Source organism: Glycine max, chromosome 14 (assembly GCF_000004515.6).
Source record: "Glycine max cultivar Williams 82 chromosome 14, Glycine_max_v4.0, whole genome shotgun sequence".
Classification (NCBI taxonomy): Eukaryota; Viridiplantae; Streptophyta; class Magnoliopsida; order Fabales; family Fabaceae; genus Glycine; species Glycine max.
The window spans coordinates 40,724,076-40,740,231 of record NC_038250.2 but is presented as its reverse complement, the minus strand read 5'-3'; the positions used below and the strand labels follow the sequence as shown (position 1 = coordinate 40,740,231).

General features: G+C 37.7%; 1 protein-coding gene across 1 annotated transcript; it reads right to left on the bottom strand.

Annotated features, from left to right (window-relative positions):
* Positions 1 to 2,954: 2,954 nt before the first annotated feature.
* On the bottom strand, positions 2,955 to 4,687 carry LOC100815254 (uncharacterized). The gene is made up of 2 exons (XM_006596782.1): positions 4,409 to 4,687; positions 2,955 to 4,316 (listed from the first exon to the last, which is right to left on the bottom strand). The coding sequence occupies exons 1-2, from the start codon at positions 4,685 to 4,687 to the stop codon at positions 2,955 to 2,957; spliced, it is 1,641 nt and encodes a 546-aa protein (XP_006596845.1).
* Between the last annotated feature and the right edge of the window lie 11,469 nt (positions 4,688 to 16,156).

Genomic DNA, 16,156 nt, shown 5'->3' with positions numbered 1-16,156 from the left:
CCATCCTGGAAAATATCCTGCGCCTTTAATTGAGTATCTTGGATATTCACGAAGGGGACAAGATGGCAAAGGTAATCATCGGTGAGCCATTTGTCATACCACAAAGAAATATCACCCCTCCCTAGACGATACTGGAATCCCAAATGAAGATGGTTAGTGGCTTTGACAATAGAGTTCCAGGTATATGATGCTCCATCAAGAGTTGAGGCCTGAAGTAAAGATTCCCCTTGACGCAAGTACTTGGATTCCAGCATTTGAACCCAAATTTTTTGCTTCTCATGTAAAAAATCCCATGCGTGCTTGCCTAGAAGAGATATATTTACATGTCTGGAAGGTCTAATATTGAGGCCCCCAAGAGCTTTTGGCAGGGAGATGGTTTCCCAGTTCACCCAATGATAGTGATTTTGTCCCCAAATAAAACGACAAATAGTGGAATCAATTTTGTCACATATCCCTTCTGGTACCCATAGATTTTGCATGGTGAAAATAGGCATGGATGAAAGTACAAATTGAGCCAGGGTCACTCTACCAGCTCTATTCAAGAGTTTCATTTTCCAACCTGCCAGTCTTGAATTGATCCTTTCAAGAATAAAATTGAAATCTCTATTTCTAGTTCGTCCTTGAAGCATGGGGAAGCCCAGATAGTTGCCAATTTGTCTAGTATGCTGGAAGAGTGAAATTGAGGCAAATTTCTGAATCTTCACATGAGAAATATTATTGGATGTCATAAATCTTGATTTTTGGAGATTAACTTTTAGCCCAGAAGCTTTACAAAAGATATCAAAGACTTCTTTAGTCAATTGGACTTGAGATGATTTTGCCTCAGTAAACAAAAGGCAATCATCAGCAAAGAAAAGATGGGAAATAGATGGCCCATTTCTATCCACTTTCACAGGCAGCCAGAGTTGTTCATCAACTTTTTGTTGTATAAGAAGAGAGAGCTTCTCCATACACAAAACAAAAAGATAAGGAGACATTGGGTCACCTTGTCTAAGACCTCTTTTAGGAGCAAAGGATTCCAACTTCTCACTATTCCATTTGAGGGTCAAAGTTGTTGAAGTGATACAGTTCATGATGAGATTGACAATTTGAGAAGGGAAGCCAAAATCAATAAGAGTAAGCCTAAGGAAATTCCAATCAACCCTGTCATAGGCTTTTTTAAAATCAATTTTAAACATGACATATCCTTTTTTCCCCTTCTTTTTCTTATGAAAATGATGAACAATCTCCTGGGTGATTAAAGCATTATCAGACGTACCTCTCTTGGGGATAAAACTACTCTGAAGTGGACCAATGATCTTGTCCAAATGAGGCTGAATCCTATTCACCAAAACCTTGGAAATTGTCTTGAAAAGAACATTGCATAGACTTATGGGTCTGAAGTCCTTAAATGATAGAGGAGAATCAATTTTTGGAATAGGAACAATGAGAGTTTTTGCTAGGGCAGGATTGAAAGTCCCAGAAGAAAAAGCCATAGAAACCATCTCCCACACATCATTAGCAACAACATTCCAAAAATTCTTGTAAAAAACTAGTTGAAAGCCATCCACTCCAGGAGCTTCATAAGAGTTCATAGAGAACATAACATTCTTAACATCCTCCATAGAGACATTTTGAATCAAAGAATTATAAAGGTCTTGGTCTACCTGAGGAATATGATGTAACTGTAGACACTCAGGCTGGCAAAAGTTAGAGGATTGGAATAAATTTCTAAAAAAACTCAGAACCTCTCTCTTTATAACTTCGTCATTTGTGCACCAAATTCCATCAATATTAATTCCTGAAATCTTGTTCCTCCTCCTTCTTATGATGGTCTGAGTATGGAAAAATTTGGTGTTTTTATTTCCAAATTTAATCCATTGCTCTCTGGACTTCTGGAACCATAGAACCTCCTCTTGGTGAAGGACTTGGTTATAAAGTGCCTGAAGTTTCCTTTCTAGAATGATGAGGTCTGAATATGGAAATATATCAAGCTGCTTATGGACTCCCTTAATTCTTGCATCAAGATGCCTCTTTCTCTTAAAAATATTGCCAAATACCTTTTCATTGAATTTGGTTGATTCAACTTGGACCTTATGAAGTTTATTATAAACATTTCCCTGGGTGGAATTCCAAGTGTTAGTAACCAAATTAGGATACTCTGGATGAGAGAGCCAAGTAGCCTGAAAGTGGAAAGATTTAACTCTCTTGCTCCTAGACTTCAAACAGCTAAGCAGTAAGGGATTGTGATATGAATTATGCATAGGGAGCACCTCCAAAAGAGCATGCCGAAACAAAACTTGCCACTCAGAATCATCCATACATCTATCAAGTTTTTTACGGACATGACCACTAGATTGAACATTTTTCCTCCAAGTAAACCAACCACCAACTGAATCCAAATCCATAACACCACACGCCGACATCATATTAGCCAATAAGTATGCCCTGCTAGAACTGAAATTACCTCTAAAGACTTCATTGGGGTTTAGAATTTCATTAAAATCACCTAGCAATAACCATGGCCCTGAAATTTGGTTTCGCAAGTCACTCAAATAGTCTCATAAGAAATTGCGATTGGATGGAGTAGGAGAAGCATAGATCGCTGAACAATGTCGAGCAACATTTCTTTTTTGTATGGAGAAAGAAATAGCTTGGTGAATGGAGTCAGTAAGAGAAACTGTGATATCATTAACACAGGAGAGAATCCAAATGCCACCAGAATGGCCATTAGCTTCCTGAAGAAATAAAGGCTTATAACCCAAATTCTTCCAAAAAGCTTCTACCTTCACGAACAAACCATGAGTCTCATACAAGAGAAAGAGAGAGGGATGGTGTTGAGAAATAACATCCCTAAGATGGCGCCTCGTACTTTGCCCTAAGGCCCCACGGACATTCCATGAAATGATTGAAAAATCAAAGAATAAATCCATAAGAAAAGGCAATAAAAACGAGAGGCCCATAAGCTACAAGGGCTATGTTGCAGTGGGTTGACCCTCAAGAGGTGTCTCTAGAACCATATCATGTTGGCCCACATGCTCTTGTGAGTCAACTGCAGTGATGTCAATATATTGGGCAACTGGTTCCTCATCATTCAGAATGATAAATCTGTTTGGTGATAAAGCTTGCATAGGGACAGTCGATTTGATTCCATAGCCCGCATTATATATCACTTGTCCTGATGGGTGGTTGGAAGGGCCCACGTGTTCCCCATTGATTGGTTTGGGTTTATTGATAATATTCTTCTCAATTATGATCTGCTTCCTTGGGTCTTGCCTGACTCTTGGGATTGTAACTGTATCCCTTCTTACTCTTTTATTCTTTTGTTTCCCATTGGATGATCTCTCCACTATTGTTGGTGCAACATCTTTATGGGCCCCACTTGCAGTATCATGAGCATTTAAAGTGATCGGATTAATCTTCTCTTTCTTCTCATTTAGATGAGATTGGCACTGATTTTTAGGATTCCCATCTTTATTCCCCTTGGCTTGATTCTTGTTGGTTTTGTTATGGGGTTTGCGCTTAACTACGAGCCACTCCCCATGCAAAACATCCTCTTCATTATTGGCAACATCTTTGCTAATAATTGCATTAACTTGTGCAACCGTCCCATTATTGCCACAATCATTTGCATGCGTAACTGACGCAGGAATTTTTAGGCCATTAAATGTCGCCGGAGCACTCAAATTCTTCTGATCATCTGCCGTCGTAAGATTGGGAACCATCATAGGAGTTTTGGCTAGTGTTGGACATTCCCTAGCCAAATGCCCATAGCATCCACATGAAGAACAAATTCTGTGCAAACCCTCATATTCTACCTTATACCAGTATCCCTTCAAACCAACCTTACCCACCACAGGTTTATTTAAATCAATCTGGACATAAATTCTTGCAAAACGTTCCCTTCTAACATCTAAGGTGTTTGAATCAACCTTGATAAGGGTACCAATAGCCCTAGCCAAAGCCAACAAAATACTTTCATCATAATAAATCAAATTCAAACCTGGAAAGCAAACCCATACCATAGTTTTATCAATCTTGGTCGTGGGTGAAATGAAGTCCGGCGTCCATGTTTGAACTGTTAGGTAATGATAAAAAATCATCCAGGGTCCTCCATCAATCACCTTTTGCCTATCCTCAGTAGTATCAAACTTGACCATGTAGAAATGGTTGCCAATGTCAAGAATATCAAATCCTGCTACAAGTTTCCAAATGCGTGTCAAACAATCCTTTATCGCCTGGAAACCAATATTCTTCCCAAGCAATTTAACCACCAACGCATCTTGCCATGGGGCATATAAGCCATTGAAAACAGAATCATCAATATGAACAATAGGCTTCAAGTGATTATCATCCTCAAAGACTATTTTGGCCAATTTTTCCTTGATAGGTCCACTTTTGGTCGCTGAGGTAGTGCTTCCCTATTTGCCATAGCCTTTTCTTTAAAAGAGACTCGTGTTTGACCACCGCCACCACCATCTGGTGGCTCATTGCCTACTACGTTCGTAGAGAAAACAAAGTCCTTGGCCTGGCCTACCACAATTCTACCCCTTCTGGTTAATTGCCCCTCAATCCACATATATGGAGATTTAGGCTTCAACCCTTGATGCAATTGAGGTATAAGCTCGGATAGATGTGGATCCATCTCCCAGCTACCTTGAATTTCAGCCATCAACTCACTGGAAATGATGGAAACTGCAATCACCATTAATTCAGAACCCTACACTCTAGATAAAGCATCTGCAACAGTGTTTTCTTTTCCTTTCTTGTAGCAAGCTTCATAGTCATACCCCATGAGTTTAGTAAGCTAGCTGTGTTGCCCCGTAAAAGAAATTCTCTACTGCAACAAGAACTTAAGACTATTATGATCAGTCCTAATTGTTGGATCAAGTGGCCTCAGAATAATTAAGAAGGGGGGGTTGAATTAATTATTAATGAACCTTTACTAATTAAAATTTACCCTTCTTAGGCTTTTACCCTTCTTAGGCTTTTAAAATTTAACCTTTACTAATTAATTATTAATGAACCTTTACTAATTAAAATTTACAACACACAAGAGTTTTATACTGGTTCGGCAACAACCCGTGCCTACATCCAGTCCCCAAGCGACCTGCGGTCCATGAGATTTCTTTTCAACCTTGTAAATTCCTTTACAAGCAAAGATCCACAAGGGATGTACCCTCCCTTGTTCTCTTTGAACAACCTAGTGGATGTACCCTCCACTAGAACTGATCCACAAGAGATGTACCCTCTCTTGTTCTCAGTCATAACAACCCAAGTAGATGTACCATCTACTTGTACCACAAAGGATGTACCCTCCAATGTGTTAAGACAAAGTTCTCAGGCAGTTAGTCCTTTGAAACTTTGTGAATGGGGAAACAAAATAATTCTCAGGCGGTTAGTCCTTTGAAATCTTTTGTTTATGGGAAAGGGAAGAATCAAAAGAATTCTCAGATTGTGTCGTTTTGAATTCTTTGACAAGGGAGAAGGGAGACACAAAAGAATTCAGACGATTAGTCCTTCGTTCTTTTAGAAAAGGGAGAAGAGAGACACAAAAAGAATTCAGGCAGTTAGTCCTTGGCGAATTCTTTTTGGTAAAGGGAGAAGGGAATGAAAAAGATGAATAACACACTTTTGTTTTCAAGGTTTTGGAAAACCAGAAAACTTTAGAAAGCTTTTGGCAAAGGAAGAAGAAGAAGAAGTTCAAGAAGATGTTCAAAGAGATTCAAAGGTTGTAAAAGAATGTAATCAATGTTCTTAAAATGCAAGTTAAGGACTTGCTTTTATAGACTCTTCATGTCTGGTCAAGAAAACCATTAGAGGAGTTATAACCTTTAGAAAAACTTGAAAACCATTGGAAGAGTTACATCTTTTGATTTTTGTTCAAAACTTATCACTGGTAATCGATTACCAAATCATTGTAATCGATTACACAAAGCATTTTTGTGAAAGGATGTGACTCTTCACATTTGAATTTGAATTTCAACGTTCAAACACACTGGTAATCAATTACCAATATATTGTAATCGATTACACCATTTTGAAATTGATTGGAATGTTGTAAATTTAGTTGAAAGCTTTTTGAAAACAAAACTTGCCACTGGTAATTGATTATAGTAAACTGGTAATTGATTACCAGAGAGTAAAAACTCTTTGGTAAAAACTTTTGTGAAAACTTCATGTGCTACTCAATGTTTTGAAAAACTTTTTTGTACTAATCTTGATTGAGCCTTTTCTTGATTCTTGAATCTTGAGTCTTGAATCTTGATATTGATTATTCTTGATTCTTGATTCTTGAAAACTTGAAACTTGAAACTTCTCTTGAATCTTTCTCTTGATTCTTGAATTGTTCTTGACTAAATCTTGAAATCATTCTCATGGGCTTTTGGTCATCATCTTTGATATCATCAAAACACCTTGAATCAATCTTGATTCATCATCATGAATCAATCTTGATTCATCATCATGAAGCAATGAAGCTTGCTTCTACACTAATCACAAAATCTCTGCCAACCAAATAGTGATGCCATATTCCAACTGCATACACTTTAGCAAACAACTCTTTTTCATAAACTTACAAGGATTGATGCTTTGGAGAGAGATCTTTGTTGATAAAGGCTAGAGGATGACCCTTCTGCATCAATACTGTAACGACCCGCCTTGTCGCTATGGTATCCACACTCTAATATTCGATAATTTCAATTTTTATAAAAAGAACTCCCTTAATTTTTTATTATGAAAATAGAAGTGATTTTGTCACAACATAAATCCATCCAACAACACGCCATTACTTAAGTGAATATGCATAATTACATAGAAACAATAATTCGGTACATGTCATACACATAACGAAAATTAAATATGTTCATATATATATATATATAATTAAAATTCCAGTTTTACATCTTTAACTCAACAAAATAAAACTTAAAAACCAACTACGGAGGAGTTGATTCTAAAACATAACTCTATCCCAAAATAACGCCAACGTCATCACGTCGGCTCGGCGGCTCCTCACCAGAATCTTACTCCCTACACCCTGCCACTGTCATTCTGCTCCCACGAACAAGGTTCGTGATCATCACAGGTATCAACTACACGATACAAAATTGCAAGGGTGAGTTTATTATAAAAGAACCAATACCAATTCCAAATAACCACAATTAGCAAGGAACATAGGCAAACATGATAAGCATACACAACAATCATTATTCAACACTCATATCCAACCAATATTCATCATTCACATCCAACAATTACTCATCATCCATCCATGGACCCAATCAAGACTGCACAGAATGATGCATGCACCTGACTCAACACTCAGATGCAATGTGGTACGTACCAACGACAACCAAATCTCAGGAAATAGCCTAAGCGTGTCCACACGATACCTCTCTCTTCATGTTGGGCCACCAAAACCTCATCTTTAAATCTTGATACATCTTGGTAGCACCAGAATGGATGCTCAAATTACTCCTATGTCCTTCCTCTAAGATCATATGCAAGACTAAGGTCTCTAAACTGTTCTAGGAGATCCATCTCTCTAACCATCAAGGAAGACATATGTAGAGATTTCCTACTCAAGGCATCAGCCACTACATTGGCTTTACCGGGATGGTAGCTAAGCTCAAAATCATAATCCTTAAGAAACTCTAACCATCTCCTTTGTCTCATGTTCAGCTCCTTCTGACTAAACAAGTATTTAAGGCTCTTATGATCACTAAATACCTCGAACTTAGAGCCAAACATATAATGTCTCCAAATCTTAAGGGAAAAAACTACAGCAGCCAACTCCAGATCATGGGTGGGACAATTCCTCTTATGAGTCTTAAGTTGTCTAGAAGCATAGGCCACCACTTGGCCATTTTGCATCAACACTCCGCCTAAACCCATCTTTGATGCATCACAATACACCTTAAAGGGTTATCTCGGGTTAGGCAAAACTAGCACTGGAGCAGTTGCCAATCTTTCCTTAAGGGTCTAGAAACTATGCTCACATTGGGTATCCCACCCAAAAGCTTGACCCTTACGAGTCAGTTTAGTCAAAGGTAGAGCCAACTTGGAGAAACCTTCTATGAATCTTCGATAATATCCTGCTAAACCTAGAAAACTCTTAATCTCAAAAACAGACTTAGGACTCTCCCACTTAAGAACAACTTCTATCTTAGAGGGATCCACAGCTTTACCCCCTTGAGATATCACATGCCCTAGGAAACTAAATTTCTCTAACCAGAACTCACACTTGGACAACTTAGCATAGAGTTGTCGGTCCTTAAGGGTATGCAACACAATCCTCAAATGTTCTTCATGTTCCTCTCTAGTCTTGGAGTATACCAAAATATCATCTATAAATACTACCACAAAACTATCAAGGTAAGGGTGAAAAACTTTATTCAGGTAGTCCATAAACACTCATGGAGCATTAGTCACACCAATGGGCATGACTAGATACTTATAGTGACCGTAACGGGTCCTAAAAGCAGTCTTTGGTATATCCTCAAACTTCACTCGGATCTGATGATAACCCAACCTAAGGTCTATCTTGCTAAACACACAAGCTCCTACTAGCTGGTCCATAAGGTCATTTATTCTAGGCAAATGGTACTTATTCTTCATCGTTACCTTATTCAACTGGCGGTAATCCACACACAACCTCATGGTTCCATCTTTCTTCTTCACTAGCAACACTGGGGCTCCCCACGGAGATACACTAGGCCTAATAAACTGCTTATCCAACAACTCCTCTAACTGTTTCTTAAGCTCAACTAACTCTATAGGAGACATCCTATAAGGAGCTATGGATATGGGTCCAGCACCAGGTACTAAGTCTATGGAAAACTCTATCTCTCTCTCAGGTGGCAGACCAGATATATCCTCAGGAAACACTTCCGGAAACTCTCTAACAACAGGGAGGTCACACATAGAAACCTTTGTCTCTACTTCTAGGCTAGACAAGATCATGTATGCTTGAGCATCTTCCTTTAAAGATGTCATAACTTGGTTGGCAGAGATAAACATCATATCCTTACTCACTCAAGAATCATCAAACACCACACTTTTATCAAAACAGACCAACAAGACATGGTTGGAAGATAACCAGTCCATACCAAGAATAACATCAATTTGGCTCAAAGGCAAACAAATCAAATCAATCAAGAATGTTCTACCAGAAATCTCCACAGGACAATTCAAACACACATCAGAAGTTAACACAGAACCACTAGTAGGGGTCTCTACCACTAGATCTTTATTTAAGGAAAACACAGAAAGCTTAAGTTTTCCTACACACAAACAAAGAACCACACAACAATCACAACCATCACAAATTCCTACTCAGTTACTCTTGAGAGTTGATGACTCAAGACATTAACACCCACTTTCCATCATTTGCATTTTCTGATCGCTTGCCATATCATTCCATTGCCCTTCACAAATTATACAGTGGCCAGGCTGATAATTCGTGACTCGACATTGAAATTCATGGTATAGCAGACATCAGAAAAACAAATTCAATATAACTACAACAATCAAATCTCTATAGCTCGTAGGAACATAACTAGTGAGTAAGTGCTAATAGCAAACAACGAACATCAAACATCAGCAAACAACCAACACCAAGCATTCAACAAAACAACCAGAGAATGCACAAAAAAACATAGCAGACTCACAACTCACTGCCCGAAAGGTTCGACCTGCTCTAATACCACTAAATGTAACGACCCGCCTCGTCGCTACGGTATCCACACTCTAATATTTGATAATTTCAATTTTTATAAAAAGGACTCCCTTAATTTTTTATTATGAAAATAGAAGTGATTTTGTCACAACATAAATTCATCCAACAACACGCCATTACTTAAGTGAATATGCATAATTACATAGAAACAATAATTCGGTACATGTCATACACATAACGAAAATTAAATATGTTCATATATATATATAATTAAAATTCCAGTTTTACATCTTTAACTCAACAAAATAAAACTTAAAAACCAACTACGGAGGAGTTGATTCCAAAACATAACTCTCTCCCAAAATAACGCCAACGTCATCACGTCGGCTCGGCGGCTCCTCACCAGAATCTTACTCCCTACACCCTGCCACTATCATTCTACTCCCACGAACAAGGTTCGTGATCATCACAGGTATCAACCACACGATACAAAATTGCAAGGGTGAGTTTATTATAAAAGAATCAATACCAATTCCAAATAACCACAATTAGCAAGGAACATAGGCAAACATGATAAGCATACACAACAATCATTATTCAACACTCATATCCAACCAATATTCATCATTCACATCCAACAATTACTCATCATCCATCCATGGACCCAATCAAGACTGCACAGAATGATGCGTGCACCTGACTCAACACTCAGATGCAATGTGGTACGTACCAACAACAACCAAATCTCAGGAAATAGCCTAAGCGTGTCCACACGATACTCTCACTTAGGGAACTGTGCTGAGTTTGTCGAGACCACCCGGTTGTGCACGGAACAGCCCCCTTACCATAGGTGATCAGTCTGGGAGCCCAAAGGTGTTCCCTACCAGGTGACAAGCCCCCTAGTACAAAGTACACTTGGCCATAGTTACTCTATTTACTGTGTCGTATGAGCTATGATCACGGCCAAAAGTAAGTGTCAAAGACCATGAACCAATTAAAGCGCCTAAGCATCCCCTCAGAAATGCTTAGATTCTCTAACCACGCTAGTTACCCACGTCTGGGCCATCCGACAAGGTCAGTGCACTCTATCCTCCATGACATACACTCCATACGACGTATGATCGTGGCCAAAAGCTAGTGCCAAAGACCCTGGAAGGTCAGTGCACAGTGCCCCCCACGAACATACACAACATGCACATGCCAATGCATTTCCAACATCAATCAACATTCCATTTCCATGTCATTCACAACATAAATATCATCTCATCTCAATGACGTTATCAACAACAACAACAACCTCATTTCATATTCACATATTCATCAATAATAAAAATTCATGTTGACATGGTCTTTATTAACAACGTCATCTCAATTCAATATCATCATAATTATCATTATCATCACATATCAATTAAAATCCTCAATAGCAACATCAACAACAATTCAAACAAACACAACAATATCATTTCCACACGCACGGTCTTCAAACAACACATTTCAAACAACCAAAACAATATCATTCATCACAATATATATATATCGCATCCCATTAGTTAAAACGTAATTTTCTTTGAAGAAAAATCAGCATGCAACAGGGACAGACAGATATCCTCATAGTTAGGTTCCCTAACCCTAACTATGGTGTTAAAATGGTAAATTTTATAATAAACTCCCCTTACCTATCGTGAACTACCCCGTGGATTCCTTGTCGCGTCACTTGAAGATTCCTTTTTGTCCTTGCTCATCGATTCCACACAAACCTCCACCATGCCAAAAAGAATGAGACTTAGTATGGATTTCAGAAAACAAAGCTAGTAACAGTGCTCTGGGTCAAACACCCACATCACTACATGAAAAAGCTGAGAGCATTTTGGGTTTTACAAAGGAACGTCATTTGGAAATTCCGACCACGCCAATGTGACCGGGGTTCAATGTAGGTTACGAAAATAACATGCATTTCATGAAAGGATAACGTTTACAAAGTCTCTTTCTCTAAGGTTTTTCAAAGGAAGCATAAGACATGCAATGGCGGTTCCAAAGTCAGAAAAGATGAAACTAACATAAAACAAGCATAGAACCATGGTTACCTCGAAAGAAAACAAAAGGTCAGATTAGGGTTTTTGTTCTCTACCAAAACCGCAAGCCAAGTTGGAAGATTCCGCTTCGGTTGAAGGGTTCCTCTCGGTGTGGGTTTTCAATGGAGAACAATGATGGTTTGTGGTGGCTAATGGTGACTGTGGGTGATGGAGAAAGTGCTTGGAACTTTAGAAATGGCTTTGGAAGAAAGAAAGAAGAAGAAATGACGTTTTTCCTAAGCTACACGAAAGCAAAGGCTGAAGTGCTTAAATAAGAAATGCTCTCGGGAACGGAAGCTTCGAGCACACGCCAGATATCTTCTCAAAGATCCCAACGGTCAGATCATGGACAAGTATCTTGTGAAGTTGCAGACCAAATTTCGAGAAGATCCAACGGTTAACGAAGGTTGGGCAGCGTTTTTACCGAGGCAGCTTCATGTAGCTTTCTCTAGAAGCTTCATTAAGAGGCTTCCTCCAGAAGCTTCCTCGTGGCTTCTTTGAGAAACTTTCTCAAGAGGCTTCTTTGAGAAGCTAGATCCTTATCTATCCACACCCCTCTTTTAACTAAATTAACCTCCTTAAAAATAATTACGAATGAAAATAACACAACAAATAATCAAACATCAAACATAACTACTAATAATATATAGATATATATATCAGGGTGTTACAAATACAGCTCCAATTCCCTTGTTAGAAGCATCTGTTTCAATGAAAAATTCCTCTTGAAAATCTGGCAAAGCAAGAGTTGGTGGAGTGACCATAGCAATTTTCAATGCTTTAATGCAGAATCTGTAGATTCAAACCAATGAAATTGGTTTTTCTTAAGCAATGTAGTGAGTGGTCTGCTAATTGCTCCATAATTCTTCACAAATCTCCTATAGTAACCAATTAAACCCAGAAATCCCTTTAGCTTCGTAATAGTTTTTGGAGTTGGTCAGTTCTGAATTGTTGCAATCTTTTTGTGGTCAGTTGAAACCCCATCTTTGGAGATGCAATGGCCCAAATACTCCACATAACGACAAGCAAAATCACATTTGCTCTTCTTTTCTAATAAATGATTGTTCCTCAACAGCTCAAATGTGCATTTCAGGTGTTGCACATGTTCCTTCAAACTTCTGCTATAAATTAAGATATCATCAAAGAACACCAAAATGAACTTCCTTAAGAATGGCTTGAACATGTCATTCATGAGGCTTTGAAATGTGGCAGGGGAATTGGTCAGGCCAAATGGCATAACCAAGAACTCATAATGGCCATTGTGAGTTCTAAAAGCTGTTTTTGGAACATCCGTAAGGTACATTCGAATCTGATGATATCCAGATCGGAGATCAATCTTGGAAAACCATCCACTACCATGTAGTTCATCAAGTAGCTCCTCTATAACAAGTATAGGATATTTGTCTTTGATAGTGCTTTTGTTTAGATCCCTATAATCTATACACATTCTCCAAGATCCATTTTTCTTCTTCACGAGTACAATTGGAGATGAAAATGGGCTGTTATTAGGCTGCACCAACCCAACATCCAATAATTCTTTAGTCATCAGCTTAATCACATCTTTCTGCACTATAGAGTATCTATAGGGCTTCACATTGATTGTAGACACTCCTTCCTTTAAAGGAATCCTTATAGGAAAATAACAATTCCTCAATCTCTTCAGGAATTTTATCATCTTTAGTCTTAATCTCAGGTTTTCAGATGAAGACTACATAACTGGATTGCAGAATAGTTTCTTGGGCATCTATTTTCCAGATATGGTTTTCAAAGTTGTTGCTTCAAAACACCCTCTTAATACATGTATTTTTACCCTATACCATAAATTCCATTCTCAACTGTTTAAAATCCCATTTAATCTCTCCAAGTGTTTCTAGCCACTGAACCCCAAGTACCATGTCACAATTGCCCTAAGGAAGAAGCAATACATTTGTGACAAACTTGGTGCCCTGTAAAGTCCATGTCAGGCCCTTGCATATAGCCATACACTTCAGATTTCCCCCATTTGCCACATCCACTTTCATTGGACCCATCTCTTCCACTTTGCAACCTAACTTCTTTGCTACCCTCACATCCAAGAAATTATGAGTGCTACCTGAGTCGTTGAGAATATGCAGTGGTTTTTTGTTCACAGTCATAGTTACCCTCATAGTTTGGTAACTTTTTGTAGCAACACCATTAATTGCATACACTGAGATTTGTGGATTTCCTTCATCTTCCTCCTTTTCTTCTGTTTCTTCCACAAAACCCTCTTGATCTCCCTCCACGTCATTCAATTCAGTGACCTCAATCACAAACAACTCTTTCTTCTTGCACTTGTGGCCCTTTACATAATTTTCATCACACCAAAAGCATAACCCTTTCGATCTTCTATCATCAAAGTCAATAACAACTTTGCCCTTGGAATCAACAAATGGTTTAGGTGTAGGTTTCCAGGTAGAAGATGAATTCATGTGTTGGGTTCTAGGAGTAGGTAATAAAGGAGGTCTCCTACAATTCGAACTAAATTCTTGTTGCAAAGTTCTCAAAGAGGTTTCTTGCAAGAGTGCTAATGTATATGCTTGATTAACAGATGCAGGCATAAAACTCCTAAGATGATGCTGAATTGGAGGCTTAAAGCCATTCAAGAAGATTCCTAAAGCAATTTCTCCAAATATTTGAACCCTGCCAACCCAGTAATCAAATTGGTAATAGTAGTCAGAAACTTTACCTAATTGCTTCAAGGATAGTTTTGACATCGAATCTTTATGCTTTTCTCCAAATCTTTCTTCCAAAGCTGAAACATAAGTTTCCTAGGAAATCACCTCAGCTTTAGGTTGAAATCTAACAAAATTCTGATGCCAAGATAAAGCACGTCCTTCCAAGTTGATAGATGCCAACTTCATCTTCATTTCCACAGGTGTTCCATCAATTTCAAAGAACTGGCAACATCAAAACAACCAACCATTGAGATAACTGCCATTAAATCATGAAAAATCAATCTTTACTTGACGAGCAGCCATGTAACTGCGATCTCTATGGAACGAACCTGATCCATGCGAACTACCACCATGATGCGCCTCCTGGTTCATCCTCTCCATAAACACTGTATTTTGATGATTAAGAGTTGAAATGTGAGTTTCTTGTCCATCAACATGATCTACAATTTTCTTGATATTTTGGCTCATCTCCTTCAATGTTTCTTTGATTGAATCTTCAAATTTTCTGAAATCTTGCGATCTAGTATTGTACTCCGCCATTGATAATCTTCACAGGTGCGAGGTTGGTGCTTTGATGCCAAAATGATGTCGGAAACCTTCAGAGAATAGAGAATAAAGATAGAGAAATGGTTGAATCAGTAGCAATTGTATTTATGAAATTGGATCCTTGATTACATAGTAGAATTGAGCTTTTATACTTGCTCAATTTAGATAAATCATATACAATTTCTAATTAATGAAACTAATTCTTAACAACCTTCAAACAATTGAATAACAGAAGTAACAAAATTGCCAACTTGGCTTTCACGTCAACGCCATGCCATCATAAATTCCTCCATGTAACTCTTACCTTCGTCTGAAAGACTACGCAACAGTGCATGACGGAGCTTGAATGATGTCTCAGATTTGTTTTGATCCCTTTGCCTGGCTTTGATCTAGAGTAGGCACAACCTCAGAGATGGAGTAGAAGATGACCCCAACCTCTTCTAGGGACTCACGATAGGTGGTGGCGATGGTGACGCTGTTGAAGACGTCGCTGACTGGATCGAAGGTGAAACTCAAGACAGAGATAGAGGTTGATGACAGTGTTGATCAAATTTTAAAATAATAATAAATATAATGATAGTTAAAAATTGTATTTTTAAGAATTAAAGTATCTAATTGGAACTTTTAAATTTTTTGGGATCAAATTGACACTTTTAAAATAATTTAGGAATCATATTAACAATCAATTTTAAAAAGTACAAGTTAAGGTTCGAAATTAGTCACAAAGATTAAAATGATAAATTTTTTTAAAAATGAGAAATAAAATGTTTAAATTAAAAAAGAAAATAATTAAATTGTAAATTTTTTAAAAGTGAGAGACATAATATCTTAATTAAAAAATTGAGAAATTAAAATCACATATTTAACAAAATAGAAGAAAAAAAATTACATTTTAGTCTATTAATTTTAGTTTATTTTCCTTATAAGCTTATCAAGAAATATAGAATAATTACGTAGTAGGAATATACGCAAGTTGGTTTGGGTTGGGTTTGAAAAAACCATAACTCAACTCAACCACATTTGAACATGTTGATAATTAAAACTCAAACCAAACAAATCTAATATTGTAAATGAGGTGAATTGGATTTAATTGGGTGAACGAGTCAAAACATTTAAATTTATATGCTATTTTTTAAAATTTAATATTTTATATAAGTTAAATTTTTTATTAAATGGAATAC